This window comes from Lynx canadensis, chromosome B1, assembly GCF_007474595.2.
Source record: "Lynx canadensis isolate LIC74 chromosome B1, mLynCan4.pri.v2, whole genome shotgun sequence".
Lineage (NCBI taxonomy): Eukaryota > Metazoa > Chordata > Mammalia > Carnivora > Felidae > Lynx > Lynx canadensis.
Window position 1 is genome coordinate 186,199,695 of NC_044306.2, and position 26,367 is coordinate 186,226,061.

The 26,367-nt window shown below is 46.7% G+C and overlaps 1 protein-coding gene across 3 annotated transcripts in view; it reads left to right on the forward strand.

The window, feature by feature from the left end:
* The window catches only part of CCDC149 (coiled-coil domain containing 149), a 95,338-nt gene that overhangs the window by 45,996 nt on the left and 22,975 nt on the right, over positions 1–26,367 (forward strand). For 2 of the 3 annotated variants that reach the window (XM_030314105.1, XM_030314107.1), the window contains exons 4-9: positions 5,160–5,267; positions 19,541–19,657; positions 20,312–20,484; positions 21,230–21,302; positions 22,728–22,812; positions 24,865–25,009. In XM_030314105.1, coding sequence (XP_030169965.1) covers positions 5,160–5,267; positions 19,541–19,657; positions 20,312–20,484; positions 21,230–21,302; positions 22,728–22,812; positions 24,865–25,009 — 701 coding nt within the window. The remainder of the gene's footprint in view (positions 1–5,159; positions 5,268–19,540; positions 19,658–20,311; positions 20,485–21,229; positions 21,303–22,727; positions 22,813–24,864; positions 25,010–26,367) is intronic. The other variant, XM_032593010.1, reaches the window with a different exon arrangement.

Sequence of the window (26,367 nt, forward strand, 5' to 3'; positions counted from 1 at the left end):
TTTCTTTTCTCTCTTTATTTCGCCCACCCCCCCTTTAAGGTATACAGCAAGGGATTAGGTACCATATCAGAACAGTCATGTTCTGGTTCCCAAAGTTACTGTTTTGGAGTTGAAGAGGCGGAAGGACTCAACAGACTGAACAGGAAAAAAGAAATGTGTTGACAGGAAACTCAGCCTGTGAAATGTAAAATTACAGTCTCCCTGCTTTGAAGCAGGGTGCCTCCCCCACTTGGCCCTCCCAGAGAGGTCAGTTTCAAAGCTGGGGGAGATTTACTAGAACCTAGCTTGGGGGCGCCTGGGTGGCTCAGTCACTTGAGCTTCCGACTCTCTTGATTTCCGATCAGGTCACGATCCCAGGGTTGTGAGATTGAGCAGCGTCAGGCTCCATGGTGGGCACAGAGATTGCTTGAGACTTTCTTGCTTTCACTCTCGCTCTCTCTGTCTCTTTCCCTTCCTCCCCCTCTCCCTCTGCCCCTCTCCCCTGCTTTCTCTCTCTGTCTCTCTCTCTCTCTCAAAAATAAAAAAAAAATAAATTAAAACTTAAAAACCTAGCTTGTAGGCTGTGTGCTCCTAATTCTGCAGCTACCATAGAAATGCCTGACTTCGCTTTAGTGGATTGCTTTTCGGCTGCCTACAGAGTAAATAACTGTTCCATCACCGGTTCTGCAAGTCACTATTTGCTAAAGCAGCCCTGTCCTCTGCTTCATGTGGCACTGGAACCTCTGACGGGGGTAGGGGGTCCATGCCCTGTGCTAGGGAGAGCTCATTAAGCTCAGTGCTTTCCAAAGTGAGGCCCAGGGAGCATGCCAGGGGGCGGGATAAGCAGAGAGGTGGAGAAAGTGTTCAGAAACTCTTACGGCAATTTGCCAGCATGATTTTATGTCCGTTGAATCTAATGAACACTTGGGGTTTGATCCTTTCGTCTTCTTAAGTTCATTTTTCTAGTAATCGATTATCGGACTTTACAAAAGTTCTGGTCTGGGCCAGGTTGGAGGCTGAGAGCAGGCGGTTCGCGTAGCTGCTACATCAGGCTTCCGAGTGAACACCAGGCTGCCCACTACCGGGGGCTCTCAAGCCACTGTTGATCCAAAAAGGAAAGGGTTTTTTGTTTGTTTGTTTGTTTTGTTGTTTGGGTTTTATTTATTTATTTATTTATTTATTTATTTATTTATTTATTTATTTTGGAGGGGTGGGGGTAGCCTTTTATTAAGTTTCCACTGGCACTTTTATTTTAATTTTAATTTTTAAAACTTTTAACGCCATTATAATTAACACGGACTGTGACATTAGTTTCGGGCGTACAGTGGTGATTCAACCATTCCATACATTACAACCTGTTCGTCGTGATAACAGTTGGCGTCCTGACCTCCCCCACCCGTCCTCTTACAAGCATTTCTCTCCGAGAACCTCTTCCACCGCCTAAGAGGAGGCAGGTCCCGGGAAGGTGAATTTTGCTGTGTCTCCTGCAGAGGGGGTGTGAGACGCCACTTCCCCGCCCCTCCTCGGGCGGCTCCCCTGCCTGTAGCGGAGGGATCATGCTTGCTGAGCTAATGTCTGGAAGACGTTCTGGGGTTCCGTGGAGGGGAAGTGGGGGCGGCCCCCTCGGGGATAGCTTCGCTAAGGAAGGAGAGCTGCGGCCGGAGGGGAGGGGCGGGGAAAGGAAAAGCAACCACTGAATCATCACTTCACCGCCCGTCCCTGGGGTCAGCCTGCTCTTGTGGCCTTGAACTGCCCAGCAAAATGGAAATCTTTGGGGCACCTGGGTGGCTCAGTCGATTTAAGCATGCAACTTCAGCTCAGGTCATGATCTCACGGTTGGTGAGTTCGAGCCCGGCGTCAGGCTCCGTGCTGACAGCTCAGAGCCTGGAGCCTGCTTCGGATTCTGTGTGTCCCTCTCTCCCTCTGTCCCTCCCCCAGTCGCTCTCACTCTTTCTCAAAACTAAACATTAAAGAAAATTTTTTTAATGGAGATCTTTGATGTAACGGGAGAGGGAGAAAGGGAAGCCAGTGCCATTCCCCCCATCTGAGACTTTTCCCTTCCCACCCACAAGGCTCACACTTACTCTTTTTGCTCTTTTAGTCTTGATTTAAATGTGGCCCTTTCCTCGGACACAGTCTGTTCCGTCTGCCTACCTCGTTTTTCTCCATAGCACTCATCATCCAACCCCTGGGTCATTATGTATTTTATGGCAAGATAATATAATTAATTTAACATCATCTATTCAAATGTACGTTTGCAAGGGCAAGGGGTTTTGTCGCTCCTGCTCGCTGCTGTATCCCCAGAGTCCAAAACAGTGCGTGATGCATGCTAGGTGCTCAATAAATACTTGCCGTATAAGTAAATGGACGAACAGGGAACAGTGAAGGGGCAGGATCGCAAAGGAGCCAGTTGTGTCCAAGGTCGCATTCGGCCATGTCTACCCAACTGTCCGCCCAGCGGTTGAGTTGGAGCCACTGGACAGGTGCAGTCAAGGGGAGCTAACCACCCTTTAACCAGCACCTACTTTACCAAGCACTGCGGTAGGTGCCCTGTGTTCATTATTCAGCTTAGGGATCACATGAAGCATGTATGGTTAGCCGCATTTACAGACAGGGAAACCCCAGAGGTTGAAGAATTCCCACACGGCCACCCAGCCCGGTAAGTGGCAGAAGGTGCAATTCAGCTTAATCCATCCGGTTTCCACAAATTTCCCAGAATAGTCAATTGGCCGTAGTATCTCTTGTCTTTTTGCTTTTGTACCTGTAAGATGGGAATTAATTTTCCTGGTAAGAACAGCGAGCTGGGAAAATCAGAATGCAGTTAGTATAAAATACGAACTTTGCACACATGCGGTTGAAAATTAGGTCGCGTTGTTGAGTCACACGGACTTGGTTAAATCCAGCCAGTGGGGATGAGTCCAGTTTTCACGTAGGACTCTGTGCTTAGCACTGGCTTCAGTGTTGGTACGTATTGTTGTTATTCCAAATTCCCCGCTAGGCTGAGACCGCAAACGCCAGACTCAGCATATTGTCTCTCATTTAGAAAATATTGATGGAGCACCTACTAGGTGCTCGGGGTAGATCCATCGAGAGGACCAAGTTCCCTGCCCTTCATGGAACTTCTATTTTTGTAGGGAGAAAGAGGCAGGAAATAAGTAGTCAGCAACAATCCATGAACTAAATTACATGGTGTGTTAAAAGGTAGCATGGGCTATGAATGAAAAAATTAGTGTAGGAGAAGGGGCTTGGAAGATCAGGGTGGAGGCAGGCAGGTTGCACTGTTAGATCGAGTGGTCCAGGTGGCTTTTGAACAAAGGCCTGAAGAAGGTGAGAGATGGAGGGAACCAAGAGGTGTTCTGGAGGGAGAGCATGCCCATCAGAGAGTACAGAGCAACAGTGCAGGGATGGGAGCATGCCTGATATGCTTGCGGAACAGCGAGGAGGGAAACTTGGCGGGAGCTGAATTGGAGTGGGGGAGACCCTGAGGGTAGAGACAACCTGATACCCCAACAGATGGGACATGGGAGATGAGCTAGAGTGTGGGGTCAGGGGTGAGCCAAACCAGGGTTTATTCTTCCTATTCTCTCACCTTCATTCCCTTTTTATAAAAGTATCTGTTGTAATTGAATATTCTCAAAAGTATTAACATTTTTTTAAAGCAACCTTCCTTCCTTCCTTCCTTCCTTCCTTCCTTCCTTCCTTCCTTCCTCTTTCTTTCTTTCTTTCTTTCTTTCTTTCTTTCTTTCTTTCTTTCTTTCTTTCTTTCTTTCTCTTTTCCTTCCTTCCTTCCTTCCTTCCTTCCTTCCTTCCTTCCTTCCTTCCTTCCCTTTTCCCTTTTTTTTCTCTCTCTCTCTCCCCCCACCCCACTTTCTTTCTTTTTTAAGTAGGCTCCATACCCAGTGTGGGTCTTGAACTCCCGACCCTGAGATCAAGTTGCATGTACTGGCTGAGCCAGCCAGACGCCCCTCCAAAGTATTAGCACTGAGCTTTTTGGAGATTTGGCCACTGCAGTTGTACTAGTCGCCTAATGTCTCTGGATGTGGGTTCATCAGCTATAATATGAAAGGAATCTTCTAGATAATCTTTAGAAGCCCCTGTACGACTATTGCTGAGTGATTCCTTTCCAGGAGTCATGTTCTCATTGCTTGCTTCTTTCCCTCCTTACTTTATTCATTTACTCATCGTGAGTACTTAAAACATTTGCTGGAACACGAGCCCTCCCTGGATGCTGAGGAAGTGGAGAACAAAATCTCTCGTTCAAAATAGCCTGAGGTCTCCTTGCTGAGCTTAGGTAAGAAGCTATAAGCAAGGCGAGAATCAGAGCAAGTTGCAACCAGCAAAATACAAACCGTGCTGTAGGACGAGCAGCCACGTGACGGCATCTCCAGGTTCGGGCCACCCGTGAAAGGGGGGTGGGCCCGGTAAGAGGTGCTCACGTGCTCCGGGAAAGCAGGCAGTGATGGTGTGACAGGAAGCTGGCTTGAGAGCGGGAGGCTGGTGAATGGAGAGCCATCCACATGGGCCAGAGGGATTTGAGTCTGAGCTGGAGACACATCCTAGGGAAGGGGTGACATTCTCATGCTGGTACTGCAGGACTAGAAGAGGAGAATAAGGAGGTGAGAAAACCAGCCCAGGAGACTGGTGGATTGCCTCTGGGCCCCGATTCCGGCAGTGGTCGCTCACCCCTCGTCCCCTCTCTGGCTGCCTCATTTTGTGACTGAAATTCTAGACCCTGAGGTAGCACAGAAAAGCTCTTTAAACCAGTTCTCTCTGAAGGGGAAGAAAACTACCTAAACAAGGAAATAAAGCTTTTCCTGTATCGTTGGCTCAACATTTAGAACTGACCTCTATGATGGCCATTGCAAGATTTTTAGTGCAGAGCTCTTAAAATTGTTTTCTAAAAAGTCGAATGTGGCAGACTCCCCCCGTTGCTTGTCTGTGAAGCTCTCCTGGAGACCGAGCACGTCCCCGCACCGAGGTTCACGGCCAACGTCGTTTGCCTCCATGCAGCTGTAGAGGCGTGATTTGCACACTTGCTACATTCGTGTATGCGTTTACTCTAATGGGCTTTGTGTGGTTGTGCTGGGCCTGGACGCCAGCCTCAGTGAGCCTCGCAGAGCCCCACATTTTATCCACTCCTGTGTTTCTGAACGTATTTCATAATATGTTGATATTTCCAGGCTAATCTTGCACAGCTACTGAGAGATTCTCAGGACCGAAATACACATCTGGGAGAAGAAATTAAAGAACTTCAGCAAAGGCTTGCAGAAGTCCAGGGTGACAATAAGGTACCGTGAATATTTAAAGGGAAAAAGCTCTGCCGTGTAATTGTGCACTAGAGGTTTATGTAGAGCACATCAGAAAAATGTAATGCAGCATTTGCTGAAAAATTTGTTATAGATTTTTACATTTGCAATGAAAATTCACAGTTTAGCATTTCTTATCTTTATTACATTGCCTTTGTGTGTGCACGCACGCGTATGTGCGTGCTTCTGGGTTGCTCTAAAATATTGCCACAACCCATTATAGAAGTTTCATTATGTTCAGCTTGGTGGTGAATAACATTGCGGTTGAGGGCAAAATAAAACCCCAAACGCTATACTTTCCCCCTTCTATACAAATAATGGATTTGTGGCTCAGATGATTTGGAATTATTCACATTCAGTTTTGAATTTTAAGTAGTCATCCTACTAATTATGTTCACATAACCAATTTATTTTATTGCTAAATTTGGCAATTTGTATGGAACATTGCTCAAAATCCGCTGCGTGGTATTAATCAAACTCCCCTGTTGGCAACGTTAATTATAAAATATGAACTCATAAACTCCAAACTGAATGTGTGCGCTCTCTCTCCCAGCTGAAGCTATGAACAAAAGTACAATTGAGAGAAAGGAAGAGAAACTATCAAAGTTTAATTCTGTCCCCCCAAATAATTTTCTGTTTGGCCACGATAGATTGATGTTCAGCTCCTTGCCAGAAGCAGCTCTCCTGATAGAGGTGGCCACTGGAGTTTCACGCAAGAAAACTGCATGGCAGGGAGGAGGTCCTTCCTTGGGAAATGCCTTTTAAATGTTACCAAATTTCCTTGACAAATGGTGGTGGCATTCACTGTTTCTGGGAGCTGTTGGTTATTGGAAGGCGCCATTTTGAAAGACGCTGGCTCGTAAAAAAAAAAAAAAAAAAAAAATGCACGAAGTGTCTTGAGTTTTCCAGAGACTTCTTCATAACAAAACAGAGAGGGTTTTATGCTCCTGCTGGCTTGAGAGGCTCAGTCTGAGGGCCAAGTGGGAAGTCTTCCTCTGTAGCGTCTTCTCCACTTAACCTGCCTTTAAGTGTTTTTTGAAACCTCTTGGATATAACATATGTATTTGAAAAATTAGGCTTTACTATTCCGGGTCATGAAATTGGGGGTGGGAGAGAATGCCTAAAGAAGGGTTCTAATTAACACTGGACAAGCTAATCAGGCCTCTGGTATGGCTTTATTCACCACTAAAAGGATTTAAGTTCTGTAACCTAGGTGTTTGGTCCATAATTAAGGGCCAGACCTTCTTAGTCACTTCCTCAAGTGGTAACAGGAGGACAAGGTTTTCTAGAGAATAAAATGAGATGTGTTTAACAGTTTCCTTTAAACCCATGAAAATACTACAGGAATTTTGGAGACATAATAAATCCACGGAATACTAAAACATTTTGAAGATGGTATTTTTGGATTTATAGCCGTTCCTGATTGATCTTTTTTTCATACTTTATTTCTTTCCCCCGCCCTTACATTAGCTACCCCCACCCCCCAACGTTCCTAAATATACCTTCTGCTTCTTGTTTTGGTCGCTTTTAATTCTGTCACCTTTTAGACACGTGGTATTTTAGGGATCGATGTTTGCAACTGGTATTTCAAGGGAAAAGAGGGTGCGTGTGAACGTGACTGTGTATGCATGCATGTGTGAGTAGGTGCAGGACTCAGCGTGGGGATGTGCGTGCATGTGCACCACTAAGCACAGGTCCGGGCCTCCTTTTGCATTGGCACAGTCTGAACTTCGTGATTTGTTTGCGCTCTGGGTCTTTATTCCAGTAGCTGGACACATTTATCAGACTTTGTTTTCTTGCTCAAGGTTTGGAATCTAGTGACTCATATTCATGGCCTATGAAGTAATTCGCCTGCTAAAAGGTACAGGAAAGATGTCATAATGTTCAGCAGACCCCCTGTCTCAGTATCCAGCCTCTCCTCCTCAAAAAAACACCAGCTTCAGTGAGCCCCAGAGGTTCCATTTATTCTCATTTGCATCTAAAGTTATAGGGCTGATTTGTTTCAGATCCCCGTGAATCATAGCCACCCTCCCCCCACCCCCACTCCCACCCCCAGTTGTCAACACGAAAGCCAGATTACTCATTCGATAATGACACCAGGCATCTTGGGAAACTCAGAGGCCCCTGTTCCTAGGTGTGTGGTGTAGAATGGTTAGCCCTTCATTTATTTTTTTCTAATTCATCATGTCACTAGCTGCTCCAACCTTTCCATTGCCTTCCAAATCCAGTCCAACCTCCTTGCCATGGTGGGCTAGGCCCTCCTGTATTTGGCCCCTACTGATTTCTCCAGCCACATCTCTCGCCACTGGTCACCTCATGCTTCAGCTCAGCAGCACTAATTTCAGCCCCTTGGTTGAGCTATACTGCCTTGTGCCTCAGGGCCTTTGCACCTGCTGTTTGTTCTGTCTGGGACTCTCTTCCCTTTTACTCTGCTCGCAAACTCCTGCTCATCGTTTAAGTCTTAGGTCAAATGGAGCCTTCTTCAACTCTTAGGGGCCCACACTGCTCTGCTCTTTCCCCTCTGCTTACACTTGTGTGGCACCCTCACCCCCAAGAGTAAGCTCTTTGCAGGCTGAATTCCTGACTGGTATACTGCAGTATTGCTAAGAATTGGTGCTCTTAGTTCCCGATACGTGAACATTATTTAATAAATCTTTATTGAAGACATGGAGTGGAATAAATGAACGAGTGAAGGAATAAAACAAATGAAGGGAATGAAAAGGAGAGCAAAAACGTTCAAGGAAGAGGAAAAGGGAGATGAAAAGGAAAAAGCATACAAGAAAATATGCAGACTGAGAAAACAAGCCCTGGTCATCATCAGTAACTCTATTTGTGGGGTGAGAAAAGTTTAGAAATTTGGAGAAAAGCAAACCGCTTCACCCAAGTAAAAGCAAAAGCAAACCAAACCCCAGGTATGAGACCTTGGGAAGCCCTTGTGGAGAGAGCAGAGGGTCTGAGGCTGAGCCATGGTGGGCTCAGGGTGAGATTCCTGCTCAGAGGTTGGCTCAAGCCTGTCAAAATCAAGAACACTCAATAACTGCTGTTGTTGGGCTCCTGACTCCTCCCCCCGCCCCCTCGTTCCAAACAGAAGGGCCGATGGCATCATTTTATGAGCAACTGTTAAAGTACAGGATTTTTATCTCCAAGTTGCCATTTTAACTGATGACCCTTATCCGTATTTTGGGAAGCCCAGATTCTAGATGTTAAGTACATTTAAGAAACAAGGTGATAGGAAATTACTTGCCTTGGATATTTTAAGGTAGACTAATTTTTCCATTTGTTCAGCTAGAGCCTTGTAACCCTATGTGCCATAAAGCATTTTCAAACAGCCTCTTGAAAGATTTGTTGCCACCCTGGCTTATAAGCAGCTTAGCCCTCCCATGGGGTGGAGAGGGTGGGGGTTTCCGTGATGGGGGGGGGGGTCCCATGATCAAATACCACCTGCCATCTCTCTGAACTGTGCCCAAGAATTTCTCGGGGCTCCTGGAGGGATGCAAACCCCTCATCCGAGCTTGAAGAGAGGTGTGAAAAGGGAAGCCTAGTGGACACCCTCCGTTTCCCTGATAATTCTAGTTCTGAAAGGTTAATGAGGAAAGAGGAGGCACGTGGGGAAGCAAGGACTCACACTTTTACAGATCACCCTGGGAAAAGCTTTTCGTGGGTGGTAGATTGCCCTGGGCTCTCAGTGAGTCCGTCTGTGAGGCATAAGGACCAATGATGAGGAAAGACCCAGATGAGGCTGGGGCCGCTGGGAGAGAACCGTAGCTTTCCTTCTTACCTCAGAGGTCTGCCTTCTCCGAATCTTCTGGCCACTAAGAAAAGAGTGGATTCAGGCAGAGGGGACTGGGAGGAAGAAGGGGTTCTCCGAGAAATGTAAGGAGTGGTAAGAGGCAGTCAAGAAAACTAGCAGAGCGCATTTGGATCCGATAGCCAGAGGTCAGCTGGTAGACCAGCTCTCTAAAGGAGGAAGCCGGGCTGATAGTGCCTTGCCAACTTCCATGACAAACAAGGAGGCCACCGAAGTGAAGGCACTGACCTGGGAGTTGGAAAGATTGGCACTCCTGGAGAGGCCAGCTGTAGCCTTGCCCCTGTCAAGTGGCGTCAGGAAATACAGCCCAAGGGGTCCAACTTTGGAAATCAGGAGGCCCCAGGTTTATATTCTGGGTCCACCAGTTACTGTTTTATGGGCGCGAGCAAGTTGGCTTTCTCTCCTGGCCTCAGGTGCCTCATCTGGAAAATGGGAGTAACCACACCTCTCCTAGATTTGTTGTTAGGTTTTATCAGGTATTCATGAGTGCATGGTTGGGGAATGGCTACATCCCGCTTAATGCTCTAGCAGCCGTGGATACATCCAGGAATAAGAAAGACAAGGTGCTCATTCTCAAAGAGCGTATATTCTAGTTGGGGAGACACACGGTAAGAAAACAAAATACGTAAGATCATCAGACAGTGGTTAGTGCTGGGAAGAAAGCAGGACGATGAGATTTAACGTGTGTGCGTGCGCGCACGTGTTTGTAAGGGTGTGGCACCCAGTAAGTGTTCCATAAAGGGTTAAGTGTTGCTGGTATCTTGGCGTGACCTGGGGCCAGATTGGCTTACAGTCTTTTTGTGCAGGTATGCCACCAGGAAGCTCAGGGTCTTTCTTTCTGTTGATCAACTGTTTCCAGCGCGCTGGGTACGTGCCTCCCAATAGAGACAGAAACTGTGGTAAAGAGCGTGGCACCTGCAGGATGGATCCCCCAAACTCAGCACTCCTTGTGGCCACCCCAGACTTTGCCAGCACCAAGCATTACTGCTTTGGTACAGAGCTTCTGGAAGCTTCCTTGCATTTTGTGTGCCCCTTGCAGGGTAACCACCTAACAGAATGTGCCAGGAACAGGAACTCAGGTTCCCATTGAGAACTTGGTTTTCTTGTCCACTTGGTTTTATTTTTCTTCATTTTACTGATTATGGCACTTGGGTGCAGAAGAACAGTCACAAAATGCAAGTGTTCAAAAGCAAGGAAGTTCAGGTGGACAGCTGCTCCCAGCAGTGTTCCACGTCCACATTTCCTGGGCCCCCGCTGGCCACTTTAAGCGTAGCTGTTTGTCATATTGCGTAGACACGAGGTTTTGCCCTTAATAATGAGCTTTATGTTACACCAGCTGACGGTCTTTAAGCACCTCTGTTTTATCTGGCGTTGGCACCATAAAACGATGGAGCCCTTCTGTGAACATACCTCTATTGACGTGGGACTTGTGGATGGATTCGGAGCGCAAACCAATTAAGTCAAAGCCATGAGCCAATAAAGACAGACCAATGAGCATGCAGGTGACTAATTAAAGTATACTTTGTTTCAAAAAAAAAAAAGATAACAACAAATGAGTGCTCAGCTGTGGCTGTTTGTAACGGTCCAGGGTGAGGAATCAGAGAGCTCTTTGTAAACAGTTCCTCTTTATGCTTCAGAGGAGCAGAGAGATGTCCTAGTCTGTAGGAAACCCAAATGAAGAGAGTGCACTAATGAAAAGCTCTTACCTTGGGGCATTATAGAAATTAATTACAAAGAATTAAAATGAAGGATAAGAGCCCCTCACCTGCTTCAGCCCCAGCGTATCCTGCTCTAACTGGGATCTTGATTGTGAACTAGAGGCAACGCTCAGTTCAGCCAGCAGCTGATTCCCTAATGTTCAGGATTCCCTAATGTTTTGCTGTCAGATGAATTGGATACATTTGGTCTCAGAGACTGTATTTGAGTCCATGCTGCCTTATTTAAGCGTGTAGCTTGGGTGGCCCATGAGACTGGTGGTTTTGAACAGTCATCCCATAGACCATGTGCTTGTAGTTACTTTTTAGTAGAGAGCAGGCTCTGAAAGCGATCTCGTTTTACAGCCCACCGTATCCAAACTACACTAAACTACCAAGAAATTGAAGCAGCCTTAAAACTGCTCGGTGGGACCCTATAAAGATTGTGGCTCCGCGGTCAATGTGTACCGAACTGTCCGAAGGTGATTCGGGGGCTTCCTGACTGTGTGATCTTGGGCCAGTCGCTTGACTTCTCTGTGTCACCGTTATTCTCATCGGTACACTGGAGATGTCAGCAGTACAGCGGATGGTTCGGTTCAGATCATTTCACCACATCGTTATTGAGGACCCAACCACGTGCTCTCTGGATAGGGCAGGAAATAGTGAGTCCCTGCCTTCACAGGGCTTCCACTCTAGTAAGGGGAGATGAACAGTAACCAAATAAATAAATATATTGGTATTTCACAGATCCGGAGATGCAGTTTTTCACATTTGAACATCTCTGACCTACAGTCAGTGGTATCATGTTGTTACGATTGCCGATTTTTATTCTTTTTAGAGACACGTCATGGTGGGTCTTCAACGTTGATGGAGTTTTATATTTGATGAAGCACAGCATGAGATGTCGGAGGGTGTTTTAGCGCTACAGGAGAAAATTACTCAGAGCACTGTGGAGTGCAGCCCGGGCAGATGGGTTGGTGGGGTGGGGGAAGCACCATTTATATCGGGTGGTCGGGGAAGGCGTATCTGTTCACGTGCCCTTTGCCCTGAAGCTGAAGGGCGTGTGGTGGGAGGTGGTCAGGTAACCGAGGGACGAGGTGCAGAACCCCGAGGCAGGAACAAGCTTGGGATGATAAATTCGTGGCAGGGAGGCCATTGGACCTCTTAGGAGAATCACATATGAAAAGTTATACAAACGGTTAACACAGAACTTGCTCCGTCGGGGGAATGCTGTGCAATGGCTGTCATAGTCGTCGTGGAGAGAGCCAGCACCACATAAACTCCAGAACCCTAGACTGCCAGTCAGGGTCGACCTCCCAGCCCTGCCATTTACAAGGTTGGCAACATGGGCAGATCGCTTCACCTTCTCTGAAGATGGGGATATCACAGTACCTCCCCGGGTGCTTGTTGGAATTACCTGGGTTCATGTGTGTAAGCACCTAGGCTGGGGCTTGGAGTGTGGGAAGAGCTGCACGTGTGTTTGCTGTAAGTCTTAGGAGACTAAGACCTTCGGAGAGGGAGCACTGGAGCCCAGGAAACCAAGCATGGACTCCTCGACTTCACAGCCTGTGTCAGCCTCTCTCGGGTGGCAGGGGAATCTCTCCTGTAGAGGACACGGCAGTGTCTGTCTCCTGGAGTTGTGACAAGCATGGTACGAGAGGCTTCCTGTGTTTAAGAAGTATTCGAGGACCCCTACGGTTAAGCCAGACACCGCTATGGGTGCTGGGTATTCCATTGTGTGTGATAAGGGAGGCTCCCGCTGGGGTGGAGCTGACGGTAGGGAGGGTGCAAGAGACTGCCGAGATCATTTCTGGTAAGTACGATAAACACAGTGGGGCAGGGTGGTGTGAAGGAGAGCCATGTAGGGGTGAACAGCTCCAGCAGTGGTATCCATGGAAGACTTCACAGAGGGAGTGACCTTTGATCTGAGGCCTGAAAGAGTTGAAAGAAGTGGGTTCTGGACAGACCAAGAGGATGTGCAAAGGCCCAGAGGCAGGCACAAGCCTGTGTGTCTGAGGCATTGAAAGGAAGCCGGCCAGGCCAGAGAACAGAGAAAACGCAAGCGGCTGGAGATGGAATCAGGAGGCAGATGGGAGCAGCTCACGTCCTCATGTTGTGCCGCATCAGCCCCGCTGAAAACTTGGGCATTGATTCCAGTGCAATGAAAAGCCACTGACGATATGCGTAAGAAGAGCTTCTAGCACGTTTTTGGGTGCTCAAGTTGGGTGCTGGTGAGCTGGGAGACGCTGATATACATAGACCCCAAAGAGCTCTTTTGCCTCTTCTGCCTCGTGTGGATACAGCAAGAAGATGGTTGTCTGTGAATGAGGAAGCAGGCTCCCACCAGAAACTAAATCCTCTAGAGCCTTGAGCTTGGACTTCCTAGCCTCCAGAATGATGAGAAATGCATTTCTGTTGTCAGAAGCCACCCAGACGATGGCATCCTATTATAGCATCCCAAACAGATCAAGGCAGGAATTGGTACCAAGAAGTAGGATGTTGCTATAACAAATACCTAGAAATGTGGAAGTGAATTTGGAACTGTGTAATTGGTAGGGCTGGGAGAGTTCGAAGGTGCGTGTTAGATAAAGCCTACGTTGCTGTGAATGGACCATCACGGGCGATTCTGCTGAGGGCTCAGAAAGAAAAGAGGCGAGCTGCAGAGAAAGCCTACATCTTCTTGGAGAATACCAAAGTAATCCTGAGCAGAATATCGGTGGAAATGTGGACAGTGAAGGTCATGGATGATGTATCGGAAACTGGGGGGGGAGGGCCTTCTTTGTTATGAAGTAGCCAAGAACTTGGCTGAACTGTGTTCGAATCCATTGTTTTATGAAAGGTAGAACTTGCGAGCAATAAAATTTGATATTTAGCTGAGGAGATCTCTAAGCAAAGTGTTGGAGACATGGCTTGGTTCCTCCTGATTGCTTATCAATTACAAGAAGAGAGAAATGATTTGAAGATGGAATTGTTAAGCAAAAGGAACCAGAACTTAAGGATATGGATAGTCCTCAGGCTATCTGTATTGAAAAAAAAAAAACAAAAAAACAAAAAAAAAACATCAAACGTGTGGCCAGGTGACCATTTGATAAGGAGATTTGTCCTGATCAACCGTCTCAGACAGAAGCCAGGTGCTGTTTTTCACGACAGTGGAAGAATGCCCGTGAAGGCACATCTGAGGTCACCAAGTCTGCCTGGTGTGCATGGGCCTGGAGGTCACGGCAGCCTACACCTGGTTATAGAGGATGGGGCCTCCCAGAACTGCAAGGCCAGCAGAGAGCCACTGTGGGGCTGTCCTGCCAAGTCATGGGGTCACAGAAGTGACATTGCCATCCCAGTGAGTCCAAAGGCAGAGCATCAAGCCAGAGAGGATTATCCTTGAGCCTTAAGGTTTAACATTGTTTGCTCTGTTAGGTCACCTGGGACCTGTCACCTCTTTCTTCTTTCCTAGTTCTCCTTTTTGGAATGGGAATGTCTATCCTGTGCCTGTCCCTCCTTTGTATGGTGGAAGCACATAGCTTGTCTGGTTTCATGGGTTCAGAGCTGGAGGAGTTTAGCTCAGGTCAAATCATACCTAGAGTCTCACCCATATCTGATTTAGACGCTATTTCAGTGAGGCTTTGGACTTTAGAGTTCATGCCAGAATGGGTTAAGACTTTGGGGGCTGTTGACATGGAATGAATGTATTATGTATGTGAGAAGACTGTGAATTTTAAGGGGTCAGTGGTGGAATATTGTGCCCCCTCCCCCTCCTAAATTTATGTGTTGAGATTCTAACCCCCAACGGGATGGTATTGGGAGGTGGGGCCTTTGCAACATTATTGGGTCATGAGGGTGGAGCCCTCATGCCTGGGATCAGTGTCCTTATAAAAGAGGCCCCAGCAGCTCTGTCTTCGCCACCACCATGTGAGGACACAGCAAGAAGATGGCCCTCTGGGAACCAGGAAGCAGACACCAAGCCTGCCACCACCTTGATCTAGGACTCGTGATCTCTAGAACCGCAAGAAATCAATGTTTGTTGCTTATAAGCCACCAGTGCATGGCAGTCTGTTACAGCAGCCTGGATGCCCTAAGACAATCCCCATTTCCAAAAGGACGGATGTCCCCTGGGGCCCAGCAAGGGCTGGGTGACTTTCCCAGGATGCATGACAGGCAATAGCAGCATCAGGGTCTGAACAGGTGACACCCGGGGAACAGCAGCCACTCCTGCCTCTGGCTTCCTCTTCCTGTCTCGTGGGGGAAACGGATTCGGGCAAGTGGAAGCCAGGTGAGGAGAGGATATGGCGGGCCATGACGGCAGAAGCCTGAGAGGAGATGGTGGAAAGGAGTGAGTCATTCCGACTGGGGGAAGGAGGACCAGAGTTTGCAGGGGCCCTCGGCGGAGGAATCGACTCAGGGGGCAGGGTGGGGGAAGGGCACCCAAGAGTCATTTAGCCGCATGGTTTTGTGGCCACATCCCCCAGCCACATCCCAGCTGCAGCCGTTCCTCATCCATAAGCTGACGACTCACACCGTAATTCATTCATAAACGTTTATTTCCATCTAAATCAGCAAATGAATACATCCACTGGTGGCAGGCAAGTGCCTCGCGGGGCAATGATCCACTTCTGGGGCTGGCGCAGGGAGGCTGGCCGCGGAGTTTTGCCCGCCCTGTTTGGGGGAATTAAGTGCCCGGAGCAGTTGTAGCAATAGCCATTTCCAAGGTGGGAAATCAACATCATCGCCTGCAGTCTGCAGATAAGGTTGGCCCTGGAGCCCTGCTTCCTCCAGCTTGAAGGAACGATTGGACTTCCGCAGCGGGCGAGTGTGGGGGGAAACTCACGTGGAGGACGACAATGATGACACTCGTAACAATAATCGTAATAGCAGCTAACACTTCTTGCACACTTCTGTTGTTCCGGGGGCTGTGCTAAGGATCACAGAGAAACCCATCTTCTCTTAGGATTACGTTCTGAAGTCAGCATGTGAGCGGTAAAAACTTGTGTCTAGCCACAGGTCCCCTCCCATCCCCCCCGCGATGGTCCCTGAAATTGTCCATCAAGTTCAGGGCGCAGGGCATTTATGTTCCCGAACACGGCATGATGCATTCGTATGAACAATGCGATCGTGCCTGAATGTGTTACCAGCCACGCCCCCACACCCCTCTGTCCGGGGCATTGAACGCAGGAAGTGGGTAGTCACCCAACTTAAAAAACTTTCTCTCTCTCTCATCCTCTCTTCCTCTTCTTTTTTTTTTCTTTCCCTCATCTTTTCGCCAAGCACGTATGCTTGAGCCCCTAAGTGAAATGTTCACTTAGAGCAACCCCATTCCTTCTCACTGCATGCTTACAGCAACCCTCCAAGGAAGCTATACCATTACCCTTGTGTTGTTTCAGTGCAAGATACTGCAGCCCAGGGAAGTTCCGGCGTGTGCCAAGGTTGCACAGCTAGCAGACTGTGGAGCCAGGACACAGACCCCAGCCAAGACAGGCTCCAGAGCCTGCGAGGCTGGTGCACTGGAAGGCGGGTGAACTCTGCCTTCGGCATCCCTGTCGCAACCCCCTCCTTGGCCCCTTGCACTTGACTTGACTTGCACTTGACTTGACTTGCACTTGGGCTGCTTGCACTTGAGTTTCAGACCAACTAATGATCCAGCTATTTCCAGTTTGGACCTCACTTTAAAAAAAAAAAAAAAAAACACAAATGTTTCAACCAGTCCAGCCCTGCAATTTAATAGACAATATTGTATGCATATTAAACACCAAATGATTGTTAACATATTTATTGAGGCTTAACAGGCATCCGGCATATAAAAGATGACTCTCTTATATGGCTGTCAGACCTCAATAAACATGTTTAATAATTAATTGGCATTAAGCAAACATAATTGCGTGATTCTAAATTAGGTGTTCAGTGAAGCGTACTTCGAATGGAAAACCACCGTAGTGTTTTATTACTTAAAGTTCAGGCTGTCAGTCTGGCTTTTCACAGATCAAGAGAAGTGCCCTCCGTTCAAAGCCGGGTCAAAGGCCGCCTGTTGCCTCGTGCCAAAAAAAGGCACAAGCCTTCTTGCTCCTAGACCCTTTGCTCCGAGAAATGTTTCTCATTTGGTTAGCTGTTTGTCTTTCTGTATGCCCTCTTGGGGTTCCGAAAGTTCTGAACCGAGAAGCTGTGTGATGTAAAAGCTGGTTTCACGTGTCAGCTTTCAGCTGAATTAACCAGTTCTGCCATAAACTCCTGCTTCCCCTAATACAGACGATTCTCATTATTTGCTGTAGTTCTGCTCTCTAAATTCTCTACGAACAGTGAATTAGCAAATACTGACCCATCGCTCCTAGGAGAAGCCCAAGACCAGGTTCCTTGGAGCCTCTGGCCACAACGTTTTTATCAATTAACACATAACTTTGCTTTATGTGTGATTCTGGTTAAGGCCACCTTATTTAATTTATAGTGTTGGTTCCGTGACATTGAACTCAGGGCCTGTCGTGCTGTAACTCATGCCCGACATGTATTCTCTGCAAGGCACCTCACAGCCTATCTGGGAACACTAGATAGCACTTCAGCACTAGGTATTTTACATAGCAAAACACCAACAAAAAACACGAAAGGATGAACAGTCATGGCACTAAATAGACCACGAAAGGGGTATTTATTCACGGTACCAGAACTGAAATAAGGCAACACGCGTTGCCTTGTTCTACCTCAACTGGGAATGCGCCTGTTGGATGATTCACACTTTTTGCACCTCTGTACTTCTCTGCACATGTCTGCCCATGATGCAAAAGCACCATGCATGTTGATTTTGAGATTACAAACACATTGGCAGTAGGCAAATTCACAAATACAGAATCCTCCAGTAATGAGGATCAACCGGAAGCGGGTTCCATTAAGCACAGCCATCTGGATACCTACGTGCCATACGTCCCCCGCCAGCTCTGTGTACAGACTTCCTGGAACATTGTCTGCTCAGTATCAGTGATGCTTTGGCTCGTAGTAGGTGCACAATTAATGTCTCACATTCAATTGAGTGGTTTTCAAATAAGGACCCCAAATAGATGTCACCTGAAAATGCTCTTTGCGGGGCACCTGGGTGGCTCAGTGGATTCGGCGTCCGACTTCGGCTCAGGTCACGATCTCATGGTTCATGGGTTGAAGCCCCATGCTGGGCTTTGCATTGACAGTGCAGAGCGTGCTTTGGATTCTCTGTCTCCCTCTCTCTCTGCCCCTCCCCTGCTTATGTTCTCTCTCTGAAAAATAAATAAACATTAAAAACAAAAAAGAAAATGCTCTTTGCTTTTCTTTGGGCATCATTACTTTCAGCGTTCACTGCTGGTATATCTTGTTTCAGTCTTGTTAATATTCTACCTTGGCTTTTAACTTTCTATCTCTCACCTGCCCCCAAATCCTTTAGAGACTTGAAAATCCATTTCTTTACCAGCAGTGAAGCCCTTAAGATCCGTGCTGGAACAAGGAAGGGCATGCCCCAAGCAGACCCTAATGGCTGGGTTGTGAAAACCTGTCTCCAGGATCTCATCCATCTACGAAGCCCATCCACTCACACCCTACAGGGAGGTGGGGGAGTCAGGCTTACAACCTTTTTAGAAGAAGCATCAGGAAGAAGTGCCATAACTTGAAAAATTCACTCTAATGGCAACCTGTTTGGCACTGAGATAGGCACTTAAGAGATGTTCTGGCACCGTGGGATCATCCTGGGGTCACAGTTCCCATCGCGGCTCTACCAGAAGGTTTGCGGCTGTGCGTAGAGCTAGGTTCCAGAGTCTGGGGCAGCTCTAGATTCTCCAGGGACCCTTTGGAAAAAGACGTTTTGAAGACTGGAATTTTATCTGTAGGGATTTTTAAAGAAAAGCCTGTTATGAAAGTTGTGTGTGCTTACTTGAAAAGTTGGAAAACAGAGATCCAAACAGAGACCATGCAAGCTTCACCATTACCTAAACGTGCACATTTAAAAATGTTGATGTATTTGGTCATTTTTTCTTTTGTGCCTGGGTTCTTAGTGTAATTTCAATTATGCTGCAAATGGAAGTTAGTCGTCTGCCTTTGGTTCCCCGCTTAGCATGCTATCATAAGCATGTTCTGCGTTATTACACAGTTCATCACCCTTGTGTCAAACAGCTGCAAACTAGCCCATTGATTGATTGCTAGCCATTCCACTCTTGTTAGACTCTCTTTCTCATGTTTTAGCTCTTTCTGTAAAGGACAGTGCCATCTACTTTTTCTCTTTTCCTAAAGCATGTCTGGGATTGCTGTTAGCCCAGGTTTTCAGAAGCAGGGTTACTGGGTCATTAGTGGGGGCATTCTTAAGGCCCTTGATGATGTAGCCTCAGTGTTCAGAGCATGGGAGTATGCCCGACTCACCAGACCCTTCTTAACCTTGTGTTACCATTTTTTAATCTTTGATCTCTGACCCAGAGTTTTTTCCTCACTGTGGCAGTGCTGTAAAGGACGTTCACCTTCAAATGCCCAGGACTGTGTTCCTGTTAGATTTATACTGTGTATGCATGCACATGCATGTGTGTACAAAGTATAATATATATTATATTTGGTTTTTTAAACTCATGATACTGTCAAGAAGTTTCTTTTTCTTGTGCCCTTCCTTAGTATATTTTGAAAAGTCTTACCTTCCAAAATTTTCTGCCTAATATGCTTGAGTATTTGTTTGGATCTATTCATTTTAACACACATACACCCATTCTCTCCCTCTCTCTCTCCCTCTCTCTCTCTCTCCTTTCCTTTGCTACCAATGGAAAATGCAGCTCTTGAGAATGACAATTGCCAAACAGAGGCTCGGAGACGAAGAAATTGGCGTGCGACACTTCGCAGCTCATGAGCGTGAAGACTTGGTTCAGCAGCTGGAGAGAGCCAAGGAGCAGGTTATTGCTAACATCTGTTACGAGTGGGGGATGTGTTTGTACGGTCGGACTCTGTCCCCTGTTCCTCAGAGAGGGTGACGTGCCTGGGATGCTAGTCAGAGGCAGAAGAGGGTGTAATGCGTGCTTTTACTTCCTCTGTGCTCTGCGAGTTCCAAGCCCCCCTCTTGGGGTCTGGGCTTCCTGCACATGTGCCCTCCTACTTTGGATGCCATTGTTCTGAACGAAAGAAATGCACCCCCCCCCACACACACACACACACTCAGTATAGACAAGGACAAAACGTGACCCCCTGACCTTAATCTGCAAGTTTCCTGAAATGCCGAGCAATGCTTTTCAGGTAGAATCTCAAAGGGTACAGAGCCCTATTTAGGGAATGAGGAAGAGAGCCTAGACTTCCTTTCCTTCTTTTGCTCATTGGTTTCGAAGAACAGGACAAGATTTCTGTGTCTCGAGAAGCTTGAAAAAGTATGCGTGTGTAAGACACCAGCTGCCCTTCTCAGCATCTGGATTTGCCCTCTCGGAGCCTCCGGCTTGGGGGCGAGCTGCCGCTGGGAGGGGGTGGGTTCTGCTTCCCGGTGGCACTCATCCTATCTCAGACACCATGAGTGTCGGGCAGGAAGTCTGTCCCTTCCCTTAAGCTTTTATTGGTTTCAGATTGAGTCTCTGGAGCATGACCTACAGGCCTCTGTGGATGAGCTTCAGGATGTGAAAGAGGAGCGGTCTTCCTACCAGGACAAAGTGGAGAGGCTCAACCAGGAGCTAAACCGTATCCTGGGCGGGCACGAGAACCGTCTCATCGACGTGGATGCCCTCTGCATGGAAAATAGGCAAGTGGCCATGCCCCCGCGGGTGCTCTGGGGGCCATCTGCAGCCCTAGTGACGTTTGAGGGAATTGCCTTACAATGGAAGGGAAGTCTCAGCGCTAAAATGGTGACGTCAGGGTCATGGATGAGTTCTGAAAGTCAGAAAGGAAAGCACCACATACCTATATGCCTACATACGAACCCCCTTCTCTCTCTCCTCTCTCTCCCCCTGCCCTCCCCACTCCCCAGTTGGGCAGGAGGGGTAGGGAGCCAGCAAGAGCTGCTCGGTATTGCTATCAAGGAGGGGGAAACGAATAAGAAAATAAATTGAGAAATTCCCGTAGCTGTTTCTCTTCCCTGAGGCAAGTTTCAGTGCGCGCGCGCGTGTGTGTGCGTGTGTGTTTGTGCGTGTGCGTGTGTGTGTCTAACTTCATGTTATGTCTTGTGTCGCCTCTTCCTGCCTGCCTTCCCAGTGGAATCATCTTAATGAGAATTATGTGGAAACTGTGTTGATATCCCGTAGGGGATCTCTGCAGAAGGCTGTTCTAAAGTGGGGTTTCTGTGATTTGGGCATATTTGACCTTGATCGCATCCATTTAAGAAGAGGTCACAAAGATGCATTTTTCTCCTCCTTTTGGTGGTGAGAAGGCATTATATGTAAAAGATGGCTCTTGGGATGTGTCCTTTTCTTTTTTTCCCCTCTCCTACTTGAGTGTATTTTTTTTATCTTGTCCCCAAACACTCCCTAGTTGAATGTTTTCTTTTCTAGGTACCTTCAAGAGAGACTAAAGCAACTTCATGAAGAGGTCAACCTCTTGAAATCAAACATTGCCAAGTACAAGGTAGAAAGTCATGGTGACACTAGTGATGATTCATTATCGCGCATCTAAATGCCATTCTATTTTAATTCCCTTTTATGTGCCAAAGACGTTTGAGTACTTGCCTGCCCTCCCAGACAGAATAAGAGCTTTAACTGAGGTAACCAGGAAGAATTATACCCCAAACGACAAGCACAACAGAAACAGCTCTTGCAAGAGTCCCTTCTGTTGCCGTTACTGGGACAGGGCACACAGAGACCACCCGAATCTGGACACGGCCACGTTACGGCCTCGGTGCACGTAGAATTAGCTTTTTTTCCGCAGCTTTTCTGTGCAATATGCTGCCATCAGACGCTATTTGTCGCATAATCATCCCTAAGAAAATGGTTTCTGAGCGAGAAAGAAACAGAGATTGGGAAATCACGATCCGAGAGACAATGTTCACGTCACACTAAAAGGACAGAATGTTTAAATTCTCCCACTGTTGTTTAGACTAATTCTGGCACCATTAGCTTGATAATATCTATTTCTGCAGATGTTCGTTGTGAGCGTTATAATTAGAAACGTCTCCTGGGCTTCTCTGCTTTGAAAATAGATTGATTTCTCTTCCTAAGGGTGAAGTTTTACAGCAGTCTCGATGCTTGGGAGAACCTTCTCGTTTTCCTGGCTTTTGACGTTAGCTTTTTTCCTCAGAAGTCTCTACACTGTTCGTCCTCTTCCATGCGGTGGGGGCCACACTTTACGTCAGTCTATATATACGCATGGAGCCAAAGAAGAATACAGCTTTTAAAGTTGTATAATTAATACATACATTTAAAAAATGTGTGTATGCATTCATTTAACAGCCTTTATTCGGTTCTTCTACGTGCTAAGCATTGGCTAGACAGTGCATATCAATTTTAGCGTAAGGGTCTGTTGTCAGAATGGCACTCTGGTTCACATTCACACTTCCTAATCTCGTGTCCGTGACCGATGTCATTCTTTGACCGTGTCTTCTTCCAGCCCAGCCACGGAAGCCTTCCAAATACTAATAACAATCTTTTGGCATTGGTATATGGAAGTAAACCTGTTCTCCATCTCATGTCTATTCAGAAGGGGTTTCCATAACTAGTGACTTCACACATTAGATGGAATTCTTGCTTCAGATTTGATTTAATTTAACAAATATGCACGGAGTGCCTTTTATATATAGGAGAAGGTAATTACTGTCATTCTGCTGGGCACCAACTTAAAAAAAAAAAAAAAAAAAAAAAAAAAACCTCTTTACCAGATCCATACATTTCATAACTCTTTGGCAGGGACTCAGAATTTTAAAAGTTGGGTCCGCATCTGGAGTTCGCCAGGGTTCTTGCATGCCAGATGGGAGGATGCATGTACTATAAGGAGGTATTTTTCTATTATTTGGCTTTTTTTGATAGAGATTTGTATTTTCTCCCAATGCTGCTTTAGAATGCTCTCGAGAGACGGAAAAACTCAAAAGGCCAGAGTAAATCTAGCAGCAGTGCGCTAACTGGAGTCTTGTCTGCAAAGCAAGGTATGGTTCGACCTCTGATGACAATCCGGTGCTGGGGCTGTGGGTCTACATCTCGGTTTATGGGTTGGGAACCAAGTGGTTCTTAAAACAGCCTTCCAAACCTGCCTCTGTATCAGCATTGCCTGGAAGACTTGTGAAATCACAGATTACTGTCCCCTCCACACACAGAGTTTTTGGTTTAGTAGGTCTGGGGGGGGGGGTGCGGTGCAGAGAATATGCATTTCTTAAGTGTTCCCAGGTGATGCTGATGCCTGTTCCGGGATCCTGCTTTGAGAACCTCTACATTAGATGTTTTTCTAATGACGGGACCCCATTTGCATCTGTTCCCCTCCACTGGGCTCTTCTTTCAAGAATGCTTCCCCCTACCCTCTCATCACCAGTTTAGCATCACTGAGTACATGTTCCAGCCTCATCGAGTTTCTCCTTTTCCTGGCCTCTGTGACCAGAATAGAAAAGTCTCAGAGCTGCTGAAATCATTTTATCATGGAACATGTGCCTTTTTCAAAGAAGCTTTTATTGATTGCAATTTTGTTCCTCCTCCTTGTCGATTCTGATGAAAAATAATGATCTTCCAGGAACAGTCCAGGGGAATAAATAGCAGAGAGCTTGCTTCTGACACTTAATATTTGGGAATTCAGTTCTCAACGTGAGCCTCAGGTTGAACACGCTCGACTGGCCCACTCTCGGGCTGCCGGCCGTGCAGACCAGAACAATCAGGCGGCAGTCTTAATCAGAGCTACAGTGGCTGGGGAAAAAAAAAAGAAAGAAAAAAGTGCTGAATCTCCAGCCCACCTAATAACCAAGGCACTTGTCCAAGCAACTTTTGTTTTTCCACTTGACTGAAAAAAGGAAACCCTAGAATTGTTTTTAAACAGAAAACCACAATACTCCACAGAAATATGGAGTGGCTCATGTGAGGTCAGCCCTGGGTACCCCTGACAGCCAAACATGTTTGAATGGTGAGATCCAGCCTTGCGCTGATGTGGGGGATGCCAGCCATGGCCAAGCAGTAAACCTCGCACGGCCTTTCTAGATAACACTTTGGCCACCTATATCGAAAAGCCTTGAACTCATCCCCTTTGAGCAGCAAGAAATAATGACAGATGTATGAAAAACTTATTGCTTGAAGAAAGCTCTTCCTGCATTACTTAAAATAAAAACAGAACCAAAAAAAAAAAAACCCACATAGGAAATAACATAAATGTCCAACAGTAATTAAAGAAGTTACTCTATATTTTATATATGGGCTAGCAAGCAGCCACTCTATTTTATGTTTTAAAAAATATTAATGATGAGGAATAGGCTTAAGTGCAAAAAGAAGAGCTTTTTCCCATTTTCAAAGAAAAATGTATAAATTTGTGTACCTGCATATAAGCATATAGGAAGTGATGCTCAAAGGTAGACAGTGAGATTTGTTTGTTTCTGTCTGGTAAGCAAGTCCAAGTGGTATCTCTTTTGTGGTGACTCTTAGTTCCTAAAAACATGCATGCACAAAATATATTTTGTATTTTAAGTAATGCCCTATATGATCTTCCCACCCACCGAGCATACCACATCGTGGGAAACTTTGCCACAAAGCGAGGAGCTCAGGACCAGAGTCATTACCATTTGCAAGGCTGTGTGACCTTTAGCTAATATTTTTAACCCATTACCACCTTGCATTCCTGTCCGTGAAATGGGAATACATAATACTTCCCAGGTGAGTTTTTTTTTCTTTTTTTTTTTTTAATTTTCAGCCTCAAATGAGTTAGTATGAAAATGTTTTGAAAGGGCAAAAGACTGGACAAATAAAAAAGATGATTATTATCCTTTTAAAACATTGTTGGTAAAAGTCCACGAGAACTTCCTCCTTTTACTTGCCGTTTACCCCTCATGCTGAATTTTATTTCGTTTTACTTTTGACACCTGATGCGGATTCTTCAGTACAACATCGTAGCATTTAGGGGCTGGGAACGTATCCCAGCTTTGTTATCCAGGAAGAATGGCCATTGGTTTGCATTCCAGCGTTTCAGAAGGACTTAACACTGAGTTGTAAACTTTAATCCCACCTAGTTCAGGATCTGTTGTCTGAGGATCATGGGTGCAGTCTCCCAGCTACTCCACAGTCCATTTCTGATCTGAAATCTCTGGCAACGGCCCTACTAGAGACAATCCACGAGAAAAACATGGTCATCCAGCACCAGAGGCAGACCAGCAAGTATGTAGATAAACCCCTGGGTGGGCGGTGGGTGGGAGAGAGGTGGGACACTGGCTACCTACCAGCAGTGGGTGGCGGCCGGGTGGGTCTGCAGGCCTTTGGGGGAAGCGAGGGAGCCCTCACGTTAAGGAAACTTAACTAAACTGGAATGGTCCATCTGCATTATGACAACATCTTGGCCATTCGCCAGATTTGGGTGAGGAAATACTACCAGTCATTACATATTGAACACTTACTCTGAGCCACTCACTGAGAAATGCATATTACACGGGTGATTTGGGTAGTGCCATTGCCTGGGGAATGTAACCTACCTCTCCTGCAAGGTTTCCTTCAGGGGAGGCACCTCCTCAGTGCCATCATAGCCTCCAGCATGACTTTGAGGGGTTCGGACAGAGAGGAACATCAAGCGTCAATTTCCACAGGCAGCCAGCCGGGCCCAGAAGGGAGTGTTGCGTCACTCTTCCAGATAAGCAAAAACGGTGGTGGGACAGAACTACAGTCAAAACACAGTGTGTTGGTTTTTACAAACATATTGACTACGAGGGGCAACATCAAGCAAGTTAAAATAGAAATTAGAGACGCATGAGGAATTGGAGGTGTTCAGACGATGGTGAATATACAATAAGTTAAAGCAACAAACATTGCAAACAGAGCTGGTTCCAAGGGCGGGCGGCCATGCTCAAGAAAGGCCCCACACTTGGTCCAGGGCCCCCCTGTCGCCATCTTGAAGTCCTTCATCACTGTCTAACGAAGAGGCCTGCGTTTCCATCTTTCACGTAGCGGGTCCTGCTTATAAAACCTACTCACAGAACCAAAATGAAGGCGTGGAACGAGCGAGCAGGCTTCCAGCAAGGAGGAGAGGGATGAGGGAATCAGGGTCCTGGCGAGGGCGGGGGGCACAGGGAAAGAGGCAACCCGAAAATGATTGAGAGTATTGTAAAAACAAAATAGAAAAAAAAAAAAAGAGGGAAGCAAGGAGTGAAGGGAAGATCACGCAGGAGATGAAGATATATATAAAACAAGGCAGAGAGCAGTGGAGGGAGTCTGGGCAATCTCAGAGGGATGACAAGGGTAATTTATTGACAGAAGAAGTTTTTAAAATTCTCTTAAAAGAAATCTTAACCAAGGAATGAAACAGTGAGGTGCTAAAATTCAGATACTTCTCAGGGGAGGGAGAAGAAATGGAAATCTCCCCAGAATAGGTACCAGGTCTATTTAATTCAGGAAGAATCCCCTGCAGCCACCAGTGTTCCACATGAGCCTTCTTTGTCCTCACTGACTCCTATAAAGCACCCACTGGGGCTCTTTCAAAACTTGTCAGGTCTTCTAAACCCTAGACTATTCTCAGCAGGCAGCCT